This window comes from Lepisosteus platostomus, chromosome 19 (genome assembly GCF_059453375.1).
Source record: "Lepisosteus platostomus isolate fLepPlt1 chromosome 19, fLepPlt1.hap1, whole genome shotgun sequence".
Taxonomy (NCBI): Eukaryota; Metazoa; Chordata; class Actinopteri; order Semionotiformes; family Lepisosteidae; genus Lepisosteus; species Lepisosteus platostomus.
The window spans coordinates 6,280,787-6,297,013 of record NC_142629.1 but is presented as its reverse complement, the minus strand read 5'-3'; the positions used below and the strand labels follow the sequence as shown (position 1 = coordinate 6,297,013).

General features: G+C 44.0%; 2 protein-coding genes across 13 annotated transcripts in view; one reads left to right on the top strand and one right to left on the bottom strand.

The window, feature by feature from the left end:
• Window positions 1–1,678, bottom strand: part of LOC148645005 (rho GTPase-activating protein 17-like) — a 61,188-nt gene extending 59,510 nt beyond the window's left edge. For all 10 annotated transcript variants that reach the window (XR_015928536.1, XR_015928537.1, XR_015928535.1 and 7 more), the window contains exon 1: window positions 1,538–1,678. Coding sequence is in view for 7 of the 10 variants with exons in the window: in XM_088613090.1 (XP_088469216.1) it covers window positions 1,538–1,590 (53 nt within the window). In the remaining 3 variants the exon portion in view is untranslated. The remainder of the gene's footprint in view (window positions 1–1,537) is intronic.
• Window positions 1,657–15,808, top strand: lcmt1 (leucine carboxyl methyltransferase 1). 3 transcript variants are annotated; one of them, XM_088613103.1, is made up of 12 exons: window positions 1,657–1,788; window positions 3,394–3,513; window positions 4,229–4,320; window positions 5,418–5,539; window positions 5,930–6,006; window positions 7,321–7,382; window positions 7,712–7,814; window positions 9,287–9,407; window positions 10,457–10,558; window positions 11,059–11,150; window positions 13,515–13,612; window positions 14,195–15,808. In XM_088613103.1, the coding sequence occupies exons 2-12, from the start codon at window positions 3,425–3,427 to the stop codon at window positions 14,215–14,217; spliced, it is 981 nt and encodes a 326-aa protein (XP_088469229.1). In that variant the 5' UTR covers window positions 1,657–1,788; window positions 3,394–3,424; the 3' UTR covers window positions 14,218–15,808. The 3 variants fall into 3 exon arrangements, with proteins under 3 accessions (XP_088469229.1, XP_088469226.1, XP_088469227.1); XM_088613100.1 differs by lacking the exon at window positions 1,657–1,788 and adding an exon at window positions 2,066–2,203; XM_088613101.1 differs by lacking the exon at window positions 1,657–1,788 and adding an exon at window positions 3,124–3,302.
• The last annotated feature ends 419 nt before the right edge of the window (window positions 15,809–16,227 follow it).

The following is a 16,227-nucleotide window of genomic DNA, read 5'->3' as shown; positions in this document are numbered from 1 at the left end:
TCTCCAACCCCGGTCCACTCCAGTCCTTAAGCCCGCTGAGGCCACAGCTACGTTCATTGAAACATTACTTGTCCAAATGAGCAACTACATGACTGTTCCTGATCTTTACACAGGGGGTGATTTAGTGTGACCTAAAAGAACATCTGGTTTGGGGATGAGGAGAGGTCACCCGTGACTTCAGGGTGACAAGACCAGATCAACGTCCTTCCTCAAAGGTGGGACAGGCCAGGGGCTCCCCTCACAGGCTCCTGGGGTTCAGAACCCAGGAGCTTTTCCCCCGGAAGAAAGGATCAACTGACTCAATGAAGGTTTTATTGGTCTGATTTAAGCCTTCAGCTGTTGGATCTCAAGAAAGCTGTGGTGCAGCGGGTTCGAATTTGCAGTACCAGATCGGTGTGTGTGGATGCTGTCTCTCTACAGGACTGCTACCTACATGCCACTATCTTACAGTTATACTGTACCAGAGACTCTCAGTGATCAACTATCCTGGTATATCGGAGAAGCCCACTGACGTGCGCTATGGACATGGTTAAATCAACAGCTTTCACCTGTCCACTGCGCGTATCTGCTATTGTGTTTATCCCATAAACACTGCACTTTCATCACCCAGATGAAACATAAAATTCAGGGTTTTACAATATGTAAAAAAAAATAAAGAACAGATAACGGCTTGGAAGAATACATAAGACAGCGACCTTTTCTTTTGAAAACTGAAAGCGTTTTCCCCCCACTTGTTGAATGAGTGCAACGGAGCGTGTATTCTAGCCAGTAAACGACAAGATCTCTTTCACAGCTCGGTCAGAAAAGGGGGTTTGATATTTGACCCAGGTGTGAGTCGGAAGTATCTGAGGACCTAGTAACAATAAAAAGTACCTCAATCGACAATCTTTCAGGGATAGGCCAGTGGATGGATTTGTTTTGTGAATGTTATATATGACAACGTTCAGCTCCACCAAGAGTTTGCAAGCCGATTCTCGACAAACCCACCGCTTAGCGACAACAGCTGTCCTATCAGTCACCGGAGCTGTGACCCGTCGATTACATCGAAACGACATATTTCTAACACAGTTACAAATGGAGAGAGAGAGAGAAAAAAAAGACCCACCCCGTGCGACAAGATGCAGCGATCGAGCAAAAACCACAAAACAAGATTTGTTCTCGTTAGGGTTTCGTGTTCGGACAACACACGCAGACAAGCAACGCGCCTTTAAACAGCTCGAGTGGGGGAAAAAAAAGCCCGAACAGCAGCCGGACAACTTGTCAGAACTTGCTCAAACAAAGCGGAACTTCGTCCACTTTCATTCGGGATTATTTTCGCTAATGCGCTCGGTCTTTCATGGCCCTGTTGCAAATACAAGTACAGTAGTTCGGCATTTCCTACAGCGAGGCCATGTCGACATGAACTCCCGTGGTGCTCCCACTGACAACTCCGACAGCAACAGAGAAAACGTTAATAAAGATGATAATAAATTCGGGGTGTGACTCCCTACCCCCCACTCCCCCCCCGAAAACCCGTCAAACAACGACGTGTACTTGCCTGCCAACTGTCTGGTTGGCGAGCTGTTTCATCCGATTGAATTGTTTCTTCATTTTTCAGATCCGTGATCCACTGCGCTCTTCACTTGTTGTTGTTTTTTTCCTCCTCTCCTTTTTAAAGTTTTGTTTTCAGGAACAAAAAAAATAAAAAGAGCGACCCGCCGCTGATACCCTTCTCCCCTTCAGCTAACACACGCGAGTCCAGGCGTCCCGCGTCATCTTAGCGTCCCAAAGGCGAAGGCTAACACACAGGTATGCGGTTCTTTTTTGGGTGGTGGTGGTGATGAAACCAATGTTGCGATTTGCCCGAGTGCTGTCCTGAACACTGTTACTTTATCTTCAACCCGGCCCTCTCAATCGGCGTCCGTCTGTTTGGCAAATTTACAAACCCCTAAGTTGCTTTAGACTAAACAGTGACGCCCCGGGAGTCGCACTAACAACAACACACCTTAACTTCTGCAAGCACAGACCAAGCGATACCAGCGCTCCGTACTGCAGGAAGTGCATGCACTATCTACTTCCCTATACTAAACAAGCTGGGGGAACATGTGATATAGTTGTGCGGACTGCAGACTCCCAGCCCTGTGCACCTCATTTAGTATTAATGAGTGATGCATATGAATATGCAACATTCTGACTGCGTGGAGAGCATCAATCGAAAACAACGGTAATACATGTTTTTTTTTTCTCAATTAGGAATACCCATGTGTTTTCTTTCTTTTAGTTTTTGTTTTACTGCTTTCTTTATTACTCGCTGCGCAGCGTATTGTAGTCGAATCATTACACACGAAGTAAGCTCAAAGTTTTTAAGAACAAAAAAAACCCATGTATTTATCTTCATGTAGCTAACACGTTGTAGCTGAACTGGGTTCAATATTGTAGAGTCGATGTAAGCTCAAAGATGATTACCCGGACTGCATTTTAGTTTAGTGAAACATTTTTTTAAAAGGCTTCGTCATTCAAATGCATAGATAGATTATCCATAGATAATAACTATCCGCCCTGCTTTGATATATCTGCTTCAAGAAAATGAATCTCATTATAGTATTAAAGATCGCCCGTTCTCTGACTTTACTATTTCCCATTTGCTGCTAATGAACTTTGCTGCTAATGCAAAAATTGACAAAGCTCGCCTCCCAGAGTTTGCTGTAGTAAGTGAACTAACATTTCACTCAACTGTTGTAGTAATATCAGTCTCCAATTACATAAGAACAGAGTAGCCTCTACAGATGAAACCATTACGTTGTTTTTGCTCTGTCTCCCACTGTTATTTTACAGCTGTGCCTAGCTCATCTACACGTACTCTAGCATTATTTGAAATTAGTCAAGTGTGTCAGTGCGCCGTAGACAACGAAGTACAGAAACCTCAAACATGGCCGAACACTTTCAGGAATGTAGATAATCATTTTTTGGTGTGCACGGGATCACAACGATTGATTATCGTCCACATGAGCAATAGCTCACATTCACAGGAGAATCTGGAGCGGAGCATATGTGGAGGGTGGGATTTCCGTTTTGATCGCTCCAATCAAATCAATCCGCTGAGCAGGAGCCGGCCAATAGGAGGCTTCTTTGTTAGAAAACGTCAGAAGCGGATGTTGGGACAGGAAGCAGTACTGTCGTTCTGTAAGAAGTTGGTGTGTTGTGTAGGGGTAACTGGTTGAAAAGGGAATGTCTTGTTATTTCTTTTTAAAATCGTGAAAGGATAAACCATTCAGCGTTGACTGTGTTCGAGTTGTACTTTGTGACCACCAGCGCTCCGGCGGGTTAGTTCCGGACATTATAAAGGGATTCCAGTGGGTGAAATTGGAGAGGCGTGGTTATATTTAATTTAGCTGCGGCTGGTGTTTTTTTTAGCAAACGACGTTTCTGTGGTGCCTTTCTGTAAATGATGGCTACCCGACAACCCATAACAGATTCCGACACTGCAGATGAAGCGGTGCGAACTACCTGCGACGACGCCTCGGTGTGTAAAAGGTAAAGATCCTGATGTCTCATTTTCACGTTGGAGCAGTAGTGGTAATTGTGAACCCCGTTGTGTAATGTTGTTAAATCTGTGCTCGAAGTTACAGGCACCAATAGCCATGGGAAAAAAGGTTGAGTGTTCGGTTAATTCACATTAAATGTAGAATTGAAAATGCCATTTTGTACGGGCTGTCTAATCTAAATGCAGCAGAGTTGTCAGCTCAGCTAGAGTAACATCGTCCGGTCACAGCTCTCTGGGAAGTTCGTTTTACAAGGAAACTATTAGGACGTTCCTACATGATTTCTCCTGTCAATATTCCGACGGTAAATATTTTGATGTGTCTAGTCTAAACAGAGTCCTAAGCATGAACCAATAACATCCTCCGCTGGGTGGAACTGTCTCTTGACATTTTCCAAAGAAATTTGGCATGAAGGTGTGACAGTGCTGCTGGCTCCCAGCACGTAGGTCCTGGGTTGACTGGCCAGGGAACCCTCTGTGTGGAGTCTGCATGTCTTTCATTGTCCACATGAGTGTGCTCCCGTTTCTTCCCACCTCTGAAATGTCCCTGTGTGTGTCCAGTGAAGGGCTGATGTCCTGTTCAGCTGTACTCCCATTTTGTATCCTACGGTTTTAGGGTAGGTTCTAGGTTTCTATGACATTTATCGGTCCTAAGCCGCTTTTGTACAGTAATCTTAAACATCATTTTGCTTTCTGTGTGATCTGTAGGTTTGCAACCAGTAAAGGCTATTGGAAAGATCCGTACATCCAGTATTTCGTGAGACAGACCAGTGAACGAAAGGCCCCAGAAATCAACAGAGGCAAGTCAGTGACCTGCTCACCCTGAATCCCAGTTCTCTCGAAACAGCACATCGTTCCTCCTGCTAACCTATAAACGGTGTACGTGTTGTCGTGTGAAGCTGTCAAGGGGAACGCGGTGAAATCAGGACAGTGGCCACACCATCACACCTGAAGCTGGAGATATTCCTCGAGTAGTGCAGTTTTCCAGCTGCAGTTGTGGTGCGGAGATGGTCTGTTTCGTGCTGCATGAAATGTCAAGAAATGCTTTACAGTCCTGGAGTGCAGCTGCTTGCAGACTGAATCGCTTGGTCTAGTCTGCGCCTTGAGGGCCACAGTCCAGCAGGGTTTGTTAGGTCTAAATCATCAGCAGTCCAGGAGCTCAGGAAGAGGGTGGAATGGGCTCAGTTAAAGCTTGATTGGATGTGTACATTCTCCCAGTCACAGGTCTGAAGCTTTAGATGATTTAAGGCAGGGGTTTGCAAATCTTATCCTTTGCAAGGAGAACTGCTGTCCTGCATGTTATTTAAACCCTTTCAGATCTAATTGAGCTAATTATTAGCTCAATCGGATTGATCTAACAGCTTTCCCTGGGTCTTTTGGGCTTTGCTGAATTAAAGAGACTGATAAAATGTCCATAAATTCACCCGTACAGGTCTGAATTTGGGAGCTCCTAATGAAGACCTATGGACCTGGTTTGCCCTTGATGAGTAGAATTGGCAAGGTTATGTCTGTTTAAGTATTACACAGCCTGCTGTAGCCTGAAAATACATTTGGGCATAACCCAGTGTATCAGTATGTACTGTAGGTCTTTGGTAATGTGTGTAATGGTTTTCAGTTAGAAGCATTAACAGGCATGGTATTGAATCAGACTCGGGGTGGTGTGATATTGTGATTTTTCCACTTATTGTTGCTGCCACCTGGTGGTAGCCTTATGAATTCAGTGAAGCATCTTGTAACTCAAATCGCAGCTCGATTATTCCTGTTATGTAATGGGTGCTGTGAATCATATTGTGTTCATAGAACATGCAGCCTTCTGGATCCAAGTGCCTTAAGATTAAGCATGTGTGTTGAATTCCCAGCAGTGCCGACACGTATCTGCCTTCTCCCTCTCTCCCAGGCTACTATGCTCGAGTACACGGTGTGAATTTCCTCTTGGATGCCTTCATCAGGAAGACTGCATGCAAATGTCAAGTGATCAACCTGGGTGCTGGTCTGGACACCACATTCTGGAGACTGAAGGTACAGTGGTCACACTGTGGCATTAAAAAAACATTCACCCCATGAAGCGAAATTAAAGTTCATCGTCTATCTGTGGCAAGGACTTACCTTTCATTCAGGGCATTAATAGTGATAATCAAAGTTTTTCATATAGTTTTCTCTTACTTGCTGTAGCTTCTAAAGCTGTTTTAGAGAGATATGTCTCTGTTGGCACTAATGAAGGCTGGAGTATAGTCTTAGGTTGAGGAAAATCTAACCCTTAATTGGTACCAGAAAGTATCAGTTGGTAAATATGATTATTAGTGTTCAGTATTGAGATGTCTGCCTTTCTTATTGGTCCATGCTTTTTGTAATCTGTAGGACCACATCTAGCATGACTTCAATGTCCCTTTTTTCGTCTTCAAAACACAGGATGAAAATCTCTTGCCTAAAAAGTATTTTGAAGTTGACTTCCCTATGATTGTTGCGAGGAAGATCCACAACATCAAGTAAGACCACTGTTATTGACCTTCTCCTAAAGTGAAGGGTGAGATCCGGTCAGCCTTTGACTGATGGATTCCTTTCTACATGCGGAGAGGCCGAGAGGAAATTCAGGAAATCCAGACAGCTGCGCTGTGGGGCTGGTACTGGGTTATCGCCATCATGTGCAGATGTGTCATTCTGAAAGTGCCCAGTAGAGGGGGTGTAGCTCTATGTCTTGGATATGCGTTTTAGTGCTTTATAGAAGACCAATGTTATTCGACTTTGTCCAGTTTTTATTTCTACCCACTCGTGCAGCTGGGAATTATACTGAAGCAGTTTGAATGAAGTATCTTGCTCTAGCGTTTGACAGTGGGACCTCTCCCAGAATTTGAAGGGAATTTGAAGTTGGTACAGCTAACAAAAACAGGATGGTGTGTGAAAGCACTACCTTTTTATTTCCAAAAACAAATCAAGATTATCAGTTGTACTGTTTTGTTTGTGGTACATTGAGAGTTTTGGCTTCATGCAAATAATGGGGACACAACTCTGAGTCGCTGCTACAGACAACTATCCCTGAAACCGCACCACAGAAATGGCACGTCTAGTTCATGGACCTTTTCGAACTTGGGTATTGCATCACAGTCCTTTACTATCTTGCATGCTCTTCCTTAAACATGTGTTTGGCTGTGTAATACTGACAACACAGATCGCTCAATTCAGGAGGCTTCTAAAACGTCCCTGCAGACTGCAAATGCGATCTGATACTACTGTGTCTTCAGCTTTTTTTTTTAGCCTGAAGCAATTTTCTAAAGCATGGGGCTCAGAAGCTGAATCTGAGCGCAGAGTCGGACATGGCCGCGATGTTAGTGTATGGCAGAATGAGAGCAGCCCTTAAACACTGGACACCAATCAGTCATGCGCAGATATTATTACGTTTTTTCAAAGATCAAAGTATCCCTATTTATTGGAGTTTTGGGATTTAACAGTGACAACCAAAAAGTGTAAGCTGGAAGGTTGATATTTTTTGTTAATGTGGCTCATTCATAGCTGCTCTCTTGAAAGCACTCCGACCTCTTCCTGGCCTGCCTTGGGGGTTGGAAAATGTGGTTTTCTGAGCATGTCTGAATGCATTGCTGGGTCACTGTACTGATGCTATTATTACTGTCAGAGAACATGCTGACCCATTTTTTTTGATAACTCCGTTTATTTTTTTCTTTTATCTTTTTTCTTTTCATAGATTTCTTGTATGATCACACACTTGACATGAATGATGTACAGTGTGAAGTGCAAGGGAGATACAAAAAACAACAAGATATTCATTTCTCTTTCCTGTTTTGCAGAACCAAGCCTCCTCTGTCCAAACCAATAGTAGAAACACATTCTACAGATTCACTTCTAATTGGTAAGAATAAATAAGCCTGTTAATTTTGTGTAAATCTGGGCTTTTGAGGTTAAAAAGCAATACAAGAAAATGTAGGCTGTAATAATAACCAGTTTTTCCCTATTAACCGTGGAGATGTTTCAGAGATGTCTCGCTTGTTCTTAAAACTGCTTGTTTCTTTTGAAACTAAGGCAGAAGTATTTAAATCCCAGCAATGTCCACAACTAAAAGCCATCAAAGTTATCGTTTTGATGATTGATGGCTGCCATCTGTATTGAAGGAGAACAGGTGTGTGATGCTGGTCATGTTGTGTTCACATCAGTCACATGCTCTCTACATCCTTGTGACAGATGGCCACAGTCTGGACTCGGACCGGTACACCATCATCGGCGCTGATCTCCGGGACCTGCCCGGACTGGAGGAGAAGCTCAAGAGATTCCAGATGAGCCCAGAGTGAGCTTAGTTTCCTAAGCTCTCTGTCCCCTCTTTCAACTCATGCTAACTCATACCCTGTTTTCCTGCCCCCGTCTTGCTGTAATGAATACCCTGTTGCTCTCCTCTCCATCATTAATACCTCATTCCCCCTTGATTCTATGATCCTGAGTGATCTCGGGTTTGTTCCCCACCCAAACGCCCCCCCCCCCCCCATGCTCACACAGAATGTTCTCACTCCTGTCAGTCTGTGTGATGGACCAATCTGGAATTATATTATGAACCGTGAAGTATTAATGTCCTGCAAGAGATTGTTTTTTTTTAAGCAGGAGAGGATACATTGGCCAGTAATGAGGAACTGCAACATATTGCAAGGAAATTTAAAAACCTTAGCTCAGTGATGTCCATTCTTTTAAATATGCTGTAGCCCCATATTTATTTGCTCATGTTTTGGCCTTTGTGTTCCTGATAAGATATGAAGGCTGTCTCAGGAAAATAAATTTCCCAAGTGTACTTCAGTCTACGTGTGGATCGTGTTTCACTTTTTCCACTCTCCAAGCCAAATCAAGGTTTCGGATTTATCATCATAGACAGTTTGTCCCTTCCTGCATTCAATAGGCTGTATTGCTTTTGCAGATTGAGCTATATGATCACAATGTAGGTTATTGCCCTTTCTAAATGGTTTACAGTGAGGTTATCTGAGAGTTATATCACACGTGATAAAATGCAAGGTAGGCCAGGAGTAAAAAAGCAGCCATTGTAAAAGTTAGGATTTGTTTCAAAAATTTTATGTGAAGATGCAGTTCTTAATCAGGTCCTTTAATGGCACTGAACATCTGATCAGTCACTGCCTGGAACTTTTGCACCTAAGGTGAATGTTTAAAAGGGAGCAGTCTCGCAGTGAATCACATCATTGTTTTTAATTAGGCAGCACAGTCAGCTGTCGCTCATCAGAGTCAGGCTTGTCCGTGCGGTGAGGACAAGTAGCCCAGATCTCAGTTTAAGTAAAAGCTGTTGCAGGCAGGACAGCCTAAGTCAACCATCTGATTTGCAGGGAAAGAAGCTCTTTCGACAGAGATTCAGGCGGTACGGTTGAAGAGCTTAACATAACATAACATCTAACATCACTCTATTAGCCCTATACAATTTCTTGCATTAGGAATTTGTCTTTTCACATACCCCAGCTTGCTCTCCATGAGACACACAGACAGGGAGAGAAGCTTGGGGTCAGAGCGCAGGGTCAGCCATTTCTGTGGCGCCCCTGGAGCAGCTGGGGTTAAGGGCCTTGCTCAGGGGCCCAACGGAGTAGGATTCCTCTGCCGGCTGCGAGATTTGTACCGGCAACCTTCCAGCCACAGGCGCAGATCCTTAACCACAGAGCCACCGCTCCGCCCTTAGTCGGTGTCCATTTTGCTTTTCTGCTTTTGGTGTGTGCTGTGCATGACAGAGACTGAGCAGTGTTGTTTTGTTTCGTTTCTCCTTCCCCTCTTCAGGCTGCCCACGCTGTTCCTGTCGGAGTGTGTGCTGGTGTACCTGACCCCACAGCAGTCCTCCAGCCTGGTGCGCTGGGCAGCAGAGACTTTCCACACTGCCATGTTCGTGAACTACGAGCAGGTCTGTGCTGCCCACTCCCATTGCAGAGAAATGTGAAATCTTCAGCTTGTTTTTTTTTTCCAGTGACCCCCCTCGCTCAGTAGTCTCAAAATGGCAATCAGCTCATCTCGCTGTTGAGACCCTTTTGGCAAGCACGACAAAAGGAGAGCAATGAGACCCTCACCAGGTCCGCAGGAGAGTTAGTTCAGAGACGGGAGATCGATAGGGCTCTGTCACAGGGAGGGCAGGAGGGGTGCCCAAGTAAGTCCTTTTAAAACAGAATGATGGCTCAGCTGCAATAGCACTTAGGTGCAAAAGTAATGATTTATTAGGACAGTGGTCCCCACAAACTAACAAACAATTATATATAGCAAAAAAAAACAACAAAATGGAACAAAAATCATAAACCCTTCCTCTAAGAATTAGAGACCAGGAGCCCTATCACACTTAAGTTCATGCATCCACGTTCCTGTCAGCTAGCTAGCTCATGAGGGTGCACACTCGGGGCTTGGCTAGCAGTTTCCCATTTCATACACGCAAAACTGTACTGTACCGTCTGCGGACGGTGACGGAGATCCCTCTGTCACAGGCTCACTTGTCACCCTGCAAGTTCACAGAGGTTCAGCCAGCCCAGGATGCCCCGAGAGACCCGGTCTGGGGAGTTTTAAAATGAGCCATGGTTTATTCAAGCCCCTGTGTGAAGAAGGCATTCCTGTGACAGACATCGGTTGGCACATCATCCTCCCTGTCCTTTGTCAAACTAGCCACATTAGACCCTGTACTCACCCCCTTCCTCTTTCACAGAATCGTTTTTACAAATTCTGCTACTTCACCACAAAAGATTATCCCCACACAGGTTCTTACTACAAAGGAATATCATTATTGTCATGAAACATGACTGCTTTGACATTAGGCGCCAAGATGCAACATAATAGTTACTTCAGAGGCCAAACGCTTGAAGATAAGCGCAGCAGGCCAGTAGCCCAAAATTCTGATGTGGAGAAAACATCAGGCATGGTCCCCCCCAAAACGAGGTGCCTTGACCTCTGACCCCTTTCCCGTGCCCGCAGGTACATATGGCCGACCGCTTCGGGCAGGTGATGATCGAGAACCTGCAGAGGCGGCAGTGTAACCTGGCGGGGGTGGAGGTGTGTCGGAGCCTGGAGGCGCAGGTACGTCTCTCGTCCGCACAGATGAGTTCCCCTGGTGCCGCGTTCCTCTCGCAGGGTGGTCAGATAAGGTAGCAGAGCAGAAAGAAACCGCACTCTCGACACCTCAGCCTGTAAGACCGCCTTATCGCCTTGTTGACCCTTGGCAATACATTTCTACTTTGTGTCAGAAGCTGAGTGTTTGTTTTTTGTTTGTTTTTTCGTGCCTCTAGTTTGAATGCACTCAGCAGTTCTCACAGCATGGGACTTAAATCTGCAGTGCTGAATGAGCACCAAGAAGGAGTCCTCACATTTCGCCACTGCCTTAGCACAGCACAGAGACCTCCTGCTCATGGACAACTGTCTTGTTGTTTTATAAGCAGCTTTCAAATTGTATTTGATATTTTTGTTTTCATAAATGCAGACGTGCACCCAACATATTCGTCTATGCATTTGACTTCCTTCAGTCATCTCCGCGCACTGGGGGTTATAGATTGCAATGAGTGACTCCCTCTGCATTTCAGAAAGAGCGCTTCTTGTCAACTGGCTGGGAAACTGCAGACGCTCTGGACATGATGACAGTGTACAGTCTGCTTCCACAGGCCGATGTGGGAAGGTAGGGCCCATGTACCGTATCTCAGTGTGCCGGTCTCAGTGTCAGGAGCATTGTCTTATTGTAAACAGGAGTTTTTTATTAAAGTGCCATGTATTGTCCATAGCCATTCAACTTTATCAGTAGAGAAAGTGTCAATATTGACGCTAAGTTCATACCAGTGTCTGGCATTATCTCTTTAATGATTTACTAGATAAGGACAGTCAAAAACCATTAACTGCACTAAATCCTTTGGTAGGGCAGGTGGATAGGATGCTGTAGCTCTATTGGTTCGGCTGTCCCTGTGGACCTGGGCTTGTTGTTCAGGTGTTGACCTTAGGGGAGTGTATCTTGCTGATACACCCAAGACACATGTGCTCCTTTCTCACTGCTCGGCAAACAGCCAGAGCATTCCTCAAGAGTGCTTAGGGTTCCCAGTGCAAGGCCACACTGTGCTCGCTAAGATCAAGAACGTTATTGATTTGTTTTTTTTGTTCCATTCTGTTTTGCTCTTGCCCTAAAAAAACAAGGTAAAATTGACAAGGGGATTCTATTTTGCTGCACTGTCTGCTTTGTAATCTGTATGTACCAAATTCCCCCTGAGACGTACAAATTCCTGCTGCTTCTTTTGCTTTTGTAGCTCTCGATTAAGCACATCCCTTTCCTGCAGTGCTTCAGATAACAGTGAGAAAAACATACAGCCCTTCATCACCTTTTCAGGGCTAGACAGTACATCAAAGTTAATCCAGCTGGATCTGGAGAAGACAATGCAAAGGCTTTTCCATAGCAGAGTAAAATCCAGTGGCTCTTTGCAGCAAAGCACATCCTGGTTACTGTAATGTTAAAGTACACTGAGAGCATGCAATTCACACCCTGGATGGGACGCCGGCTCATCACAGGGATTACCCCTCACTTAGACACCTGATGTACTGGAATCATTGGGGTGAAGTACCTCACTCAAGCTGTAACAGCAGGGACTCAAACCCACAAGTCGTCAGCTACAAGTTTAGAGTAGAATAAAGGGCAATATCTCTATTCTGATACAACTGGATTATTGCCAAATCTCCTCTGATCTTGAAAACCCCCTCCATTCCCTGCAACTTTCCATCTGTGTGGAGTGGGTATGATCGCTATTCACACTATCCAGCTCTTAAACCTCGGCGCTTGTCCTTCTTGTATTAGGTGCTGTGAGAGGAAGGGGAAATAACGATTTAAGTGTTAGCCCAAGAAAGACAGAATGACATAGCTCTGCCTTATAAAACATCTGCCCAGCGTTGTACATGCAAAGGGATTTGAGCACTGTGGATTTTGGGTATGGGTGTGGCCTGGAATATGACCATCGGTAGCCCCATATGAGGGCTACCAGTCAGTGATAACCAGTTAGCAGCTCTTCTGTGTTTTTTTATGAATTGCAAATGTATTGATGATCATCCAGCAGGAAGCAGTATATACATATTACTCAGGCTGATCTGCTCAGCGATAGTTACTTAAGTTTCAGGAGTAGAAAGAGGATTTTTAAAATAAAGGGGATATGTTTATTTTTTAATTTGCTAGAATCGGTTGTGTTCCGAAACTACAATGCTGCTTTGGCATTTCTTTCGTGCGAACAATACTTAGCATAAATGATCGTGTTTGTGTAAGAACCAACATATAGTAATAATTCAGCTGGGTAGCTGCATGTGCTAGGTGTACACACCTCAAGAAGGCTCCAGGGCCGAAACGTTGTGTTCTCTTTCTTCATTTTTCCAGCATGGAATAAACCTATTACTTGTTCCATATAGTAATAATACTTGCTTACACTTACTGTATATAGCGCTTTTCTGGATACTCCACTCAAAGTGCTCTACAGGTAATGGGGATCCCCTCCACCTCCACCAGTGTGCAGCCCCACCTGGATGATGTGATGGCAGCCATAGTGTGCCAGAACACTCCCCACACATCCGCTATCAGTGGTTAGGAGAACAGAGTGATGAAGTCAATTCACAGATGGTGATTATTAGGAGGCCATGATTGGTAAGGGCCAATGGGAAATTTGGGCAGGATGCCAGGGCTACACCCCTACTCTTTTTGAGAAATGCCCTGAGATTTTTAATGACCACAGAGAGTCAGGACCTTAGTTCTACGTCTCATACGAAGAATGGTGCCTTTTTACGCTATAGTGCCCCTGTCACTATACTGACCACACAGACCACAGGGTGAGCGCCCTCTGCTGGCCCCACGAACACCTCTTCCAGCAGCAACCTATGTCTCCCATCCAGGTACTGACCAGGCTCTCACCTGCTGAGCTTCAGTTGTGAGTTGCAGGGTGATATGGCTGCTGGCATATGTTTGTTTTCCCAAGAGCGTGTTATGATAGATCAATATTTCGTGTATTCACTTTAATTTCAGAATAGAACGCCTGGAGTTTCTGGATGAGAAGGAACTTCTCCAGCAGTTACTGCAGCATTACAGTATCTGCTGGGCTACCAAAGATAAGCTCAAACTAGGTAAGTGAGAGTACCAGGGAGAGGGAGAGCTGGGGCTTCTTTTGAAGCACTGCCACGGCAGCACAAGAAGACATCAGCTTCTGCCACCTTTATTTGGCACAAATTTGAAATTCTTGCCTCTCAATGACACATGATATATAATCTCACCCAAGCAGGCAAATGTACATCTGTTGTGACAGTAGGCTGAAACTTTCAGGTTCTAGATACAGTGAGCCAGAGTCCATGTTGGCACCTAGTGGCTCACACATCTGGATCACAGCTGGAGCCGTCTCAGTAGTGTTAACTGGACTGAGATGTTCTTGAAACCCCTCCCCCAGGTGAGACACAGGTCCAGTGGAGGGTCATCCCTATTTATACAATACTGGTAGACTGGAGGATTTGGAATGAGGTACAGCAGTGTGCACAGTGGGGACTTGAACTTGCAACCCCCTGGCTCTCTGCTGTGGGTCCACTGTCTTCTGTGCAAAGAGGTCATTGCTGGACAGCACAACGAGGAAATCGCATAAAATGCCAATTGAATGCATGACATATCTGGGACTCTTTAATAAACCTTTTTTTGTTGTTGTATTTGCTGTTTTTCAGGCCTCTCTGAAGTTGCATTTTAAATAACGAGGTTAAAGGAGGACTTTTTCTTCTCAATAAGACTCTTGAGTGCCATGAACCTCCCAACCAGAATCAGCTGACACATCGGGATCCTAGGCCAACTTGCGCAGTTGCTTTACAGTGGGGTTTCTGCCCCAGCCGAATATCAGGAATCTGAGGGTTGCAGCTATCTTTTTGTGAATGAAAACTGATTGGATGTCATATTGTTAGCAGCACATAAATAGGGAAAACTCCAGCTGTGAAAGGCATGCAAACTCTCTTAGTCAAAGGAAATGCCCTTGTTCAGAGTCTGAACAGGTGTAGGGCCTTGAGTGTAAACACTAATAAACGGTAAAAATAAACCAAGGTCATTCTGCTTTTAATCATTTAGCCTGGCCTCCTGTAGGCTTCTTTAGATCATATTAATTGTTTACTTCAGAGAGTTCATTGCAGCCTTTTATCTCTTCCTAGCTGATAATTTTATCTGTTTTATATGTCTGTAAAGTGTTGTGATATAATTTATTTGACTGATTGTTCAAGCACTGAAAGACAGCCTATATTTTGATTTTCTTGAAATGTCAAATGTGAACTGTACAGAAATTGTATGGGTAACCCTTTCTTGTATGCTTTTTACCATTTTTATGGAAAAAAGGATTTTGAAAGAAACATAACACATTTTCTGTTCCAAAAAATATTTCGAATTAAATTTGTTTCATGTGAAACAGACTGTAGCACTTGAGAAGAATCCCCTGTTGCAGATGAAGTTTTCACCCTTTCACGGAGGTATGTAGTGCAGTGGGTAGGGTACTGATCATCGGGTTAAATATTGTTAAAATTGAGAAAGCTTGAAAACAAATTTGCAGCGGAAGTGTCCATACTGTATGGTGAAAAAGAGGACACAACCAAAGTCAGCATCATTCTTGAGGACCCATGGCTAATAGGAACACCGGGCAGACGTTAGTGTGCTGCAAAGCCAGTAGGTCCTCATTCTGCTAAAAATCAGGTCAGGAGTGAAACAGTTTAGTATTTACCTGTCCAAATGTGGAACAAACGAGACCTGTTAGTATTTTTGAACTTATTTTCAAAGTGGAGTATGTGATTATGTGATGATATATCTTGCCTCTTGCCTACATTGTTTCCAGTCATTCAGCACTGACAGCAATGTAATGTCAGTAATGACTGTAATGTATCTGTCTGTTATAGGGGATCATACCAGCTGTGACAGTTCAGACATTATTTACTTGTGTTCCTATACAGCTCTTTGTTTCTACTCCAGTCACAAGGCATTTCTCAGTTTCTGCCTTCATTTTATCTGAATTATATACCCTGTAACTTAAAATATGATTTCCATTCTGTTCATAATGTAGCGGGACACTATGATCCTTGCAACTTTGCATGCAGTAGAAGCGTGAAAGATAAGCAGAAGTGTGAAAGAAGTGGTTTGTACGTTTTGCTTTTTGTAACTATTATATGTGGGCTGCTCAATTCCCGGTTTTTCCGTATGCGCTGTTAGTGATCTGAACTGTTTTAGCACGTTCAGCTCCCATAACAGCTTTTGAAAGTTTCTTGCCAAGAACTGGGGGGCTTGGGGAGGATAAATAATGTTGCACGAAACTCTGAAGCCCATGAGTGATCCATGATGTCTGCTGAAATTAGTAACACCATCACACTTGTTTCTACCAATGAGGGCTATGAAAACTTATGAGAACTATCAGCACAGTAACAGCAGTAGATAATGCTAAAGAAATGTCCTATACAATACTATTTTAAAGCTATGGTAGTCAGAACTTATTAAAAAAATAAAAGCACAATAATGGTGCTTCTCTTGGGCAGAACTGCTTCCTCTGTGTCACATGGCTATCAAGATTTCTTCAAGAAATGCAGATCCATTTTATCTTTATTCAGCACATCGCTGAGGCTGCACTTTCAAGATCTTGATGTTTTCTTTGCAATAGTGAGCATCAACAAACACATAACTGCATCACATTCACAGGGCTATCAAGAAAATGACCATCCCATTTTGTGGCAGTAGA

Coding starts and splice junctions, on each gene's coding strand:
- lcmt1 (XM_088613103.1), top strand. CDS start 3,425: ATGATGGCTACCCGACAACCCATAACAGATTCCGACACTGCAGATGAA. Junction 3,514..4,228: donor GACGCCTCGGTGTGTAAAAG/GTAAAGATCCTG, acceptor TGTGATCTGTAG/GTTTGCAACCAGTAAAGGCT. Junction 4,321..5,417: donor GGCCCCAGAAATCAACAGAG/GCAAGTCAGTGA, acceptor CCTCTCTCCCAG/GCTACTATGCTCGAGTACAC.